This window comes from Nelusetta ayraudi, unplaced genomic scaffold, assembly GCF_046127955.1.
Source record: "Nelusetta ayraudi isolate G7.1 ecotype Tasmania unplaced genomic scaffold, CSIRO-AGI_Nayr_v1 ptg000019l, whole genome shotgun sequence".
In the NCBI taxonomy this organism is placed as follows: Eukaryota; Metazoa; Chordata; class Actinopteri; order Tetraodontiformes; family Monacanthidae; genus Nelusetta; species Nelusetta ayraudi.
Window position 1 is genome coordinate 6,257,385 of NW_027466069.1, and position 10,839 is coordinate 6,268,223.

Sequence of the window (10,839 nt, forward strand, 5' to 3'; positions counted from 1 at the left end):
CAACTCAGTTCCACGAGGCTCCTCTCCTTCCTCTGATTGATCCACGCACTTCTAACAATGCAAAGGCAAATGTCCAGGCACTATTCCCACAGCGCCAGCGGAGGCGCCGGAGGCCGTGGGGTCAAGATCTTTCATTCTTCATGCAATAGTTAGTAATAATGTAATAGCGATCCAAGCATTTTTCTTATTTGTTTTGACCTGGTTGGATAAGATTTCTAATGTTAAAAGTCCCACAGCAGTTATCAGCTGTGACAGAAATATTCTTCTCTGATCAAAATAACTGGAAACCTGCAAAGACAGAGTCGTTATGATCCCACCATTCATTTGTGTAACGTTAATGTCTTTCCATACATAGAGTGCAGATTTGCTGGAAACAAATCTGCACCGGTGTTACGGCCTCTGCCGTTTCCGCGGTATTGTGTGTGTGTGTGCGTCTCTCTCTCTCTCTCTCTCTCTCTCTCTCTCGCTCCTGCTCTGTGTGTGTGTGTGTGTGTGTGTGTGTGTGGATGTGCGAGTGTGGGTGTGGCTGTCCCGCATTACCCAGATGCCGAGCACCTGGGCTGCCGAGGGCTGGACCTGCCCGAAGAGATCTCTACCAACCACGGAAAGGCCCCGGAAAAGAGGGAGAGCATAAAGACGCTGGCCGACCTCCATTCGAGAGCTGGCTGTAGGCGGCCAAGCTCGTGTGTCAAACTTTGAGTCACTAGACTGCTAAACCGTGTGGTTTTGTTTGGGGCATTAGTTGGGTTTTTTGGTTGAGACTGCAAGAGGAACTTTACCTTTCACATTTCCTCCTGCACTTCACCTTAGATCCTTTGTTAGTCACATTAGAAATGGGTGCTGTTGAGTTCTGTGTTCCCCCTTTTGGTTAGTTAAGAGTAGATAGGTTGTTGTTTTCCTTCTTGTTACCCACTTTGTAAGGTACGTAATACTTCTAGGAAGTCTCTTTTTGTTCTTTCTCCCTCCCCCCAGCACCCATTAAGTTCCTTGTCCACCTCAACCTTTTGTTTATATCCACATTTCTTATTTTTTGTAATAAATAACTTTTTGTTTAACCACGTACATCTGGTTTCTATGTTCCTTCCCTTTCCCCTCACGAGCTGGTTGTAACATAAATGGGGGCTCGTCCGGGATAAACTCAATAACAGAGACCCGGAGGACAAAAGTTGTTTTTTATTGAAAGTAAGTTGTGTGGGTGAAACGAACAAACAAAAGGGTTAAACATGGCGTCCTTTAGTTTAACAAGTTTTTTCACAAATCCTTCATTCGAGCAACTGGATAAATGCAGAGTGGAGGATTTGACTGCCATAGCTATGCACATCAATGTCTCTTTTGCTAAGCCAATTCTGAAAAAAAACTTAAAATCACTGGTCCTGGTTAAGTTGATGGAAATGGGGATAATTGAGGTGTCGGTGCTTCCTGAGTCGCCCGTGGGCGCACCTGGCCCTGCGGGGGTCGTTAGCCACAGACCTGAGCGCGTGGCGAAAACCGCCATTCACACTCCCGGGGAGGAGGTCGGAGGGCCTAGTGGGCGGCCCACAACTCCGTTCACTTTGCCCCGCTATGACCCAAAGTCTAAAGTGTGAAAGGTGGAAACGCGATAAAGATATGAGAGGAGTGGCAGACAGGAGTATATATAGAAGACCCGATGAGCTCCACGCCACTTCTCTCTGCTGCGAAGCAACTCAGTTCCACGAGGCTCCTCTCCTTCCTCTGATTGGTCCACGCACTTCTAACAATGCAAAGGCAAATGTCCAGGCACTATTCCCACAGCGTCAGCGGAGGCGCCGGAGGCCGTGGGGTCAAGATCTCCTCCTCCTCGCTGGGTGGCATGGCCGGCATGGGCGGCATGGGCTACGGGTTCGAGTACTCGTCCGGCGGCAACATGACCAGCCTGGCCATCGCCAACGAGAAGGTCACCATGCAGAACCTGAACGACCGCCTGGCCAGCTACCTGGATAAGGTGAAGACTCTGGAGAAGGCCAACAGCACCCTGGAGTTCAAGATCAGGGAGTACATCGAGAGGAAAGGGCCCATGGAAGGGAGGGACTTCGGCAAGTTTGAAGCCATCATCGCAGAACTGAGGGCCAAGGTCAGTTCCACGACTGCTTATTCTTCATGAACAGTTTATAATGGGGGTGGGGGATTTAAGGAGGGAGTTTGACACATAAAAAATCTCTAAAATGTTGACCGTTTGAAAATTCAAAAAGTCCAACTTTCCATTGCGCACCTGGTTTTTGTCAAAATTATGTGAAAGGATAACAGAGCAGGAAATGTGGGTGCGGTCACATGGTGTCTGTGTGTCCCAACTTTCACTCAGCAGAATTCTCTTCAAATCCACATTGTTAAAGTCATATCAGGAGGGTCCAAAGGCCTCCACACGCTCAACGGCTTGATGAAAACATTTTTATGATTGTGTACTTTTGCCCTGATACACTTTATGGTTCTTCTGGATTTTACAACCCCAAAGCTCGGTCCCAATCTGAAGCCACTGTAACCAAATCAAAAAACATGAATCTCTCCATTCTTCCACATTCAGACGAAGGAGTGATCCTTCGCTTCAAACAATATCTGACAAACATGGACTTGGGGAATGTGCTACAATAGAGACTACCTCAAAAAACTCAAACTCGGTACCTTGTCTTTCAGATCTTTGACAGGATCAAGGGCAACGCCCAACTGGCTATCTCGCTTGACAATGCACGGCTGGCCTCCGACGACTTCAGAGTCAAGTGAGTTCTTTTACTTTACAATCAGGTTCTGGCACGACCTCCTCCTCATGAAAACCTAATTTGATAAACGATGATGCGCTCCTCCAGGATGGAGTACGAGATGTCCATGCGTCAGACTGTGGAGGCCGACGTGACCCGGCTGAGGAAACTCCTGGACGACACCAACGTTACCCGCATGCATCTGGAGGGCGACATCGAGTCTCTGAAGGAGGAGCTGATCATGCTGAAGAAGAACCACCTGGCGGTGAGAAGATTTCTTTGCTGGAGGAAGCCTCCACTTGGCCCGGTCCAGCTGAGGGCTCAGCCCAAAAAAACAGGTGTGTTGCTAAGCACTCCCCTGATCGTTTCCCCTCTCAACAGGACCTCGCCGAGCTGCGCTCCCAGATCAGCTCCATGGGTGTCCACGTGGACGTCGATGCTCCCAAAGGCCATGACCTGGCCAAGATCATGGAGGAGATGCGGGAGAAGTACGAGAGGATAGCGCTGAAGAACCAACAGGAGCTCAAAGTGTGGCACGATTCACAGGTAGGTCTTGAGATTGGCTGTTAACTCTGCAAATCTTTTCTGTTTGCCATGTGTAATTCTTTTTGGGTTTATTTCTTGTCTCCAGTTGTCAGAAGTGCAGTTCCAGGTGACAGAGAGCACGACAGCCCTGAAGGAAGCGTCGATGACTTTGTCAGAAACCAGGCGGCGATATCAGGGTCTGGAAATTGAACTACAGTCGGCCCTCAGTCTGGTAAGAGTGGTTCCGTGTCTCCCATCGGACAGTTTTTCTGCCTTAATGAGTCTTTGAAAGGTCGCCTGAGTGCTTTGCGAGTAACCGAACGTCCCGTCCTCATCCCCTCAACAGAAAGCCTCACTGGAGGCCACGCTGCGCGACGTCGAGGCGCGCTACAACATGGAGCTGGAGAAGTACAACTCCATCATCCTGAGGCTGCAGGAGGAGCTCCAGCAGATCCGCAACGACATCCAGCTCAAATCCCGCGAGTACGAGACCCTGCTCAACATCAAGGTCAAACTGGAGGCTGAGATCATGGAGTACAGGAGGCTGCTGGACGGTGGCCCCATGCTGCAGTGAGTGCGAGGGGGGGAAGAGGTGGGATGATTGGGTAAAATTAACAGGAAGTGGTTCAATCAAGGCATCGGGAGTGCTGGCTTTCTACGCTGGATTTTTTTTTCAGCCGGGTAATTTATACAGACAATAATGACATAAGACATAATGGACAACAACAACATAGAGTATGCATCTGGTTGTCCAAGGACATTTGCAACACTGAACTGTAACAGAAAGTAGGGTGTTGTATAATTGGATTCAAGCTTTTTCAATAATAATAATAATAATAATAATAATAACACTCTTTTGTTTGCCTTCCCAGACTGGAGGATGCAATTGACTCAAAGAAGATCCAGACCAAAGTGGTGACCGTCACTCAGACTCTGGTGGACGGCAAACTGGTGTCGGAGAGCAAAGACGTGCAATCCAGTGAACACAGTCAGTAACAAGAAGAAAAAAGTCAAAACTGAACCAAAATGAGAGAAGTCCTAAGAAAATAAAAATGCACAAAACGTGAATTGTCACATCCTTGTGTCAACTCTTTCTTTCGCAGTCTGCCAAATCATCAACACAATCACTCCGTGAAATCACTCACACATAGCATACACGCAACTCAGAGATCACAGTCTGAATTTCTCATCGTTGTGCAATTTAAAGTAAAAGGAGGAGAAACTCAAAAAAAAAAGGCTATCAGATGTTACTACAGACAAGACAATGTTTTTATCACTGATGCTCACACAATCAGTCCAAAATGTGTCCAAAAACTTTGGGCACATTGTTATTATCATTATTATTATCATGAGTGTACGGTGAAAATTAACGGCTACTTTATGTGTGGGAACAGTGGATTTGTTGATCCATCTTTTGTTTTTTTTAAAGTGTTTATTAGCTTGGTAGAAGGCAACATATATAAACATTCAAAGTCAGTGTAGAAGTATACAAAAAGAAAATAAGAGGCCATCATGCACAAAGTTTCCCAGTTAAGAAATAGTCCCACGCACAATTCTGAGCAAACATTCCACAGGCCGTTATCACCCATTCGCAACCCTCTCGGATAACCGCTGGCTGTCGACCTTCCACGGAGCATGGAGAGATACAGAATAATAACAAATCTATCTCAAATATTGAGATTCACGTAATTTTCACCGCGACTCCCTGTTTTCAGAGGGAGACGGAAGGCAGCTTGGCAGACGGGAAGGACAAAACAAAAGTGGTCTTCTTAAGAACAGTAGAAGCGGTTGCTTGGCCAAGACCCAACCCCGCCGAGGAGCGCCTGGCCGCCTGCCACCAGCCTACCACACGCCCGCTAGTCTGCTGTGTGTGCGGGAAATTCTTCGGGCCTCTGAGAAATTCACATGAGGTGACCTGCAGCTCTTTTTTCGCCCGCGACCCCTGAAACGAGTGGACGGAGCCTCGTTCCCATGTCCCGAGTTGTGTCTCTCTGGCGTTCCGCTGTTTATTTATTTACTTTCCTATTAGCCGCTCTGGTGCGGGTCTCTGGCCAGCTTGACGTCAGCTGCCCACGTCTGCGACTCCGTTGCACGTGTGGAATGAAGCCGATTCGCCAGTTTTGTTCGGTGCGACTCTGCAATTCAGTCTTTCTCGTCTAAGAGACGGTTGCCTGAACGCGTCATGTGCCCCGTCCACAGTCACGGGTGAGGTTGTAAAGTCCTTCCCCTCGCCCCTCCGACACTCTGGGTCGTGAGATACCAGAATGAGACGTGTTTCGTTCAGCTCGTGATTCCAACCCGAAAACACACCAAGCACCAGGCTCCCGACAACAGTCCCAACCTCTGCTGGGCTACCGGCAAGGGGCGGAGCAAGGAGGGTCCTGCACTCTTCAGATGAAAGCTCTGGAACAAGGCGAGAGACTCTGTTCACGCCTACCGTCAGAAATCCACAGCAGCTTTGGAGCGGAGCGCCAAGTCAACCTTTGGCCAGCAGCACTGAAATTCCACATGTGCAGCGATGACTCTGCATTCTGTCGAGGCGCTACAGTGTTGCTTCAACCGCTGACCTCTCTGCAGACATTACAGGCCAAAAAGTGCGACACGTAAATTTGGCCCAACTGGAAAAATCATGTCAATTATTATTTTTTTCCTGGTTAGATGATCTAAATCTAAATCACAGCGTGATTATATTTGGCCCGCGGGGCCATACTAAATCTTCCACTGCTATTATACAGCACATTTACCGCTAAATAATACCAATCTCAGAATGCTCTGCTTGTATGGAAAAAGGTTACTGTTGAAATTTAAATCAGAACGTTGCATGTTTACACTGCATTTATTTTTATTTGTTTTAAATTGAAATTGGATTTTGCATCTGTGCAATTTGAAGTTATTTTTTTGTACGCTAATAAGCTTTTCTTGTTCCATACTCAGGTTAAAGCCAAACTTGTTTGGGTCCACATGAAAAGGTTCACTGTTATATCTGTTATTATATATATATCAAGATATCAAGTTTTCATTTTTGGGCAAGGACGGTCAAACGGTTTGCTTTTCATATTGGCGCCTGAGGCCAAATCTCAACAGTTCCCATATTCCAGACATTCAAACAGACATTCCAAGTGGGCTGTAATCTGATCTGCGGCTGGGGCGTCAACATCTGCTTCTTGATGCTCCGCGTCGTCCGAGTCCTGCCAAGTGTTAAACAACTGCACAAAAACTTGGACGCCGCGTTGAGAAATGACGTCCGAGTTGCAGGCTCGTTGCATCACCCAGACTGGAGAATTAAAAGCTCCAGCAGCTTCCCTCCCTACTCGTCCCTTTTTTCTTTATTCCCCTCCCCCACACCCTCCTTCTATCCTATTTGACAGATCACCAGCAGGCTCCTCCGCAGCAGATATAAGGATCACAGATAAGGTTTTATTAAGCCAGAATGCAGGAGTTCATTCACAACTCCAGGGCCGGTCATGAGTCATTGGGTGATGGTCGGAGACCTTGCGGTCTTCGTCCCCGTCACTGAACAGTTTCCGTGCCGAGCTCCGCATAGATGAGGCATGAATCACGCATTTCTCTTTTTTTTTTTTTCCTCTTTTTCACACCACTTTTCCTGAACAGAAACTCCCTTTTTGGAGCTGCACAGCAACACATCTGTCGGGCGTGTCGGTCACGGAACAGCAACACTCGCCGGGCCGGCCAAACTCCCCTTCTCTCCCCCAGTGGCGGAGGGCGTAACGGCGTCCGTCCGGGCAGCCGAGAGGGACGGACGAAAGGCCGAGTGACAGAAAGGCAGAAAGGAGGGGGTGGTGGTGGAGGTGGTGGTGGTGGTGGTGGTGGCAGGATGGAATGAAAGCAGAGGAAAGGGGAAAGCTGTTTGTCGGAGGAAGGTTCCGGTGGCGCACGTTGGCACGATTGACAGGAAGCAGCACATTTAGCCCTCTGTTTGCAGCCTCCTGCTAAAACTGTGGCTTTTTTCGGGGAGGCATCGCACATGTTTTGGAAGTGGGTTAAAAACAGGGCAGTATTTAGTTGGCCTTGGAAGTGAATGCGGCGAAATGTGGAACTTTTTAAATTGATGGGCAGAATGGACAATGACATCTGGAATAAATATAATGGCAAATATAGAGAGACTTCTTCTTCTGCTGCTGCTGCTTCTTCTTCTTCTTCTTCTTCTGCTTCTTCTTCTTCTTCTGCTTCTTTTTCTTCTTCTTCTTCTTCTTCTTCTTCTTCTGCTTCTTCTTCTTCTTCTTCTTCCCACGTTGACATCTTTAGCCCCACGCTAACTCACACACATGACTGGTTTTTACCTTGAATGACTTCCTCCAGGAACAAGACAGGTTGTTTTTTTTTTGTTTTCTTGAACCCTCTGCCAATTTTTTTTTTTTTACTTTCATCTTCACATTTCTGCCTTTTTCCCACCCTCCCTTTGCAACCCCGTGCTCTGCTGCTACCCCCGTTGCTGCCCTCCACCTCTGCTCAGAACAAAAAAAAAAAGTGTGGGAGAGCCGAGGCGCGGAGAAGGAGGAGGAGGAGGAGGAGGAGGAGGCCGGAGGTCTGTTGAGTAAGACGCGAGCTGGGCAGACGGCCACCGTCCCGCCACCGTTTTCCTCCCGCCCACTTCTTCAGACTCTCCGGTCCCGCTGCGTTTTGGAAATTTGAGTCTCTCTCTTCCTCTCTCTCCTCGGTGAAAACCGAAGCGCTGAGCTGGCTGAACGCGCACACGGTGACTCATGCGTCTGGTTTCTGTGGAAAAGCGAGCCGAAAAGAGACGCTCACGGTCACCGCCCTCGGTCTGGATAAAAATACAGGCCGGCAGTTTGTTGGCGAGGCTGGAGGACACACGATGACACGTTTATAACATGTGTTTTGGGCGGGAAAACTACAGATGATAGTATCAGAGCGGGATAAATGTGTTTGATGTGTGTCTCTTGACTTTTTTTTTACTTTTCAAATCTATTTATATCAAGAATCTGCCTCAATTCTCACAATTAAAGCTCACTTTCCTGGGTTTTGGAATGTGAATAATTTTAGAAGAGAGTATCATACGCTATTCTAAAATGCACTGAGAATATCTATTCAAGTTAGAATAGACAGAAAAATAAATAATTTATCTATAAGATAGATAGATAGAAGGAGGGATAGATGGATAGATACTTTATTTATCCCTAAGGAGGAGTTTCAGGTGTCACACCATACATAAAAGACTGTTTAACAATAGACAATGAAATACGCAGACATCGTAAATGATAACAGCAGATAAACATGCAAAATGTTAGGGAAGCAATATAACGTGTACGTGTGAGAGGTAGCAACATGATAAGGTATTAAAATGAGTATGTACAATGTACTACGTTGACCTTATGTTGCCTTGGACTGGTTTTTATTCTCTTTTTTTCTTGTGTGTGTGTGTGTGTGTGTGTGTGTGTGTGTGTGTGCGTGTGTGTGTGTGTGTTTGAATCCACTCAGACTCCACCTGAATCCATGGTTTAAATGAGTGACTAGTCAACATTCCAGACCAAGGGGAGCGTAACCAGTGAAAGCGCTCGGCTCCGTCCGAGGCCTCAAGGACAGTAGAAGGTAGAAACCGGTGCAAGCTTGAGCCCTGTGGCTGTGTGTGTCTGTGTGTGTTTAAACTCAACACGTCGACACGAGCAGTTTTGTGAAAGAATGCAAAGGTCAAAGTGCAATGACCTCTGGAAACAAAGACTTGGGGTTTTTTTTATTGCCGCACCCTGTTTTGACGGCCATCCAACTTTCACATCTGAAACAGGTTGCAAGTTCTGCTGATTTTGGGGAAGGTTGTCGGGCGTTTCTCTGAACGTCTTCTTTTTCACACAGTTTGTCACTTTTGACAAACTGAAAAATTAGCAAAAGCTAATGTAAAGTCGTTTTAACCGGATGTCTTTTGCTTGCAAGGGAACAAAGATTCACTTCCCCCCAAAAAACCTCCAGACTCACTGGGTGTTGATGGCTGCAGTTCATCATCCAGCTCTAAATGATACATTACAAAAAATAAATAAATAAATGGAATGGAATGGGACCTCCAAAGAACTCAGAACCACCGGCTCTTCTTTTGTCCGACTGCCGGTCCGTAATGACACCTTTGCTGTTTACCAGCAGCGTGTTTACAAGTAGACTGAGCGTGCTCCACGTTTGACAATATGGAAAAGGTGGATTCATTCAGCCCTGCCCGCGTCTTCCAAATTGCATCTACTGCATTATGGACAGACAGGAATGCAAGAGAAGGAAATGTGTTTCAGACGCCGGCCCAGTGTGGGAAACACTGAAGGCTGAGTTTAAGGCACAAATCTGGACTGGAGCAGATTTGAAAAATCAGACATTTGCAAAAATAAAAAGATGATTCAATTGATGAATAAAGTACCAGTTAAACTCAAACAGTCTGTGTTAGAATAGCTAATAAGAAATTAAATTACACTAATGGTAATACATCATTGCAGTCGTTATTTTAATTTGCCACAATATTTTTCAAATAATGCTACATTTATATTTTTGCAATATTATTTTTCAATCTCTTAAATCAAAGAAATTGAACTATCTTTTTTTTCAAGTTTTAGTCATAGTGTCTTTTTAATTCCTATTTTCTTTTATTCCATTTCTTTTTCTTTGTTTATAAAATACTTCTGCTCCCGCTCTCCTTTTTTCGGCTTCATGCAGTACGTATTTAAAAGCTTTTTATGTCCCCCATGATTTATCTTGAACCTGATCCACAAACAGCAGGATGTTAGTCAGGAGCTTTAAATTATAGGAATTGTTTTGGGGGGGCTTTTTTTTTTTCATTCTTATTTTTTTTAGAAGGGAGGAATTCCATGAGGGGAAGGGAGAGGCCGCGATTAAAGAGCTGCAGAGGTTGGAATGCCCTCTGTCATAACATCGTGCTCAGGAAGGGCGACGCATGAACAGGAAAACAGAAACATCGCTGGATGATGTGTGTGTGTGTGTGTGTGTGTGCGTGTGTGTGTGTGTGTGTGTGTGTGTGTGTGTGTGTGTGTGTGTGTCTTTTCCCACTCTTTGCAAGCGTACCAAGGCTCCACAAAGGCCTCTGTGCTTCTGCCTTGCCGTGAAATCTAAATCAGAGCAAATGAGACGGACAGAGAAATCGCCAGGAGAGGTGGGCGGGGCTTCAAAGGTTTCTCTCGAAGGGTTCGCAATAAAACTTTGCCGGGATTTAATTGGAATCGGAGTGCTGGCCGAGTCCCAGAATGAATTATCACCGAGTGTTTTGTCGTACTCGAGCTCACTCCTTTCTTTGTTTTGGTTACGTGAGCTGCAGGGGAAACTGTCAGCTGTATAATAAGTAACAAATCAAATCATGGTGTGCAATAAGTAACCAAAAAAAAGATGAACAGAGGTACTTATGATTGAAAAAAAGTTGCAAGTGAGACTGATGGTAGACAAAAGAAAGATCTTGGATGCCGAGTCATGTGACTCCCTTCTGCTGTCCAATCAGAAGGCCTGTTCTGTTGCCGGATGACTCCACCGTCGATATCAGTTACAATATTTCCAGGTTTTGCTGTAAATTTCCAAATTTTTTCTGTGTTTTAACAACAAATCACGAATCAAATGGATCAAACTAAGGAAGAGATTCAGA

At 46.1% G+C, this 10,839-nt stretch overlaps 1 protein-coding gene across 1 annotated transcript; it reads left to right on the top strand.

Annotated features, from left to right (window-relative positions):
• The first annotated feature begins 1,650 nt into the window (after window positions 1-1,650).
• Window positions 1,651-4,310, top strand: LOC142888384 (keratin, type I cytoskeletal 18-like). Its single transcript, XM_076026627.1, has 7 exons — window positions 1,651-2,092; window positions 2,650-2,732; window positions 2,820-2,976; window positions 3,093-3,257; window positions 3,343-3,468; window positions 3,583-3,806; window positions 4,109-4,310. Exons 1-7 carry the CDS (start codon window positions 1,739-1,741, stop codon window positions 4,230-4,232), a joined length of 1,233 nt encoding a protein of 410 aa, XP_075882742.1. The 5' UTR covers window positions 1,651-1,738; the 3' UTR covers window positions 4,233-4,310.
• The last annotated feature ends 6,529 nt before the right edge of the window (window positions 4,311-10,839 follow it).

What these genes read in the sequence shown, in the direction of transcription:
- LOC142888384 (XM_076026627.1), top strand. Translation starts at nt 1,739, where the DNA reads ATGCAAAGGCAAATGTCCAGGCACTATTCCCACAGCGTCAGCGGAGGC. An exon ending in TGAAGAAGAACCACCTGGCG is followed by an intron (nt 2,977 to 3,092) that starts GTGAGAAGATTT and finishes CCCTCTCAACAG; the next exon opens with GACCTCGCCGAGCTGCGCTC. An exon ending in GACGGTGGCCCCATGCTGCA is followed by an intron (nt 3,807 to 4,108) that starts GTGAGTGCGAGG and finishes TTGCCTTCCCAG; the next exon opens with ACTGGAGGATGCAATTGACT.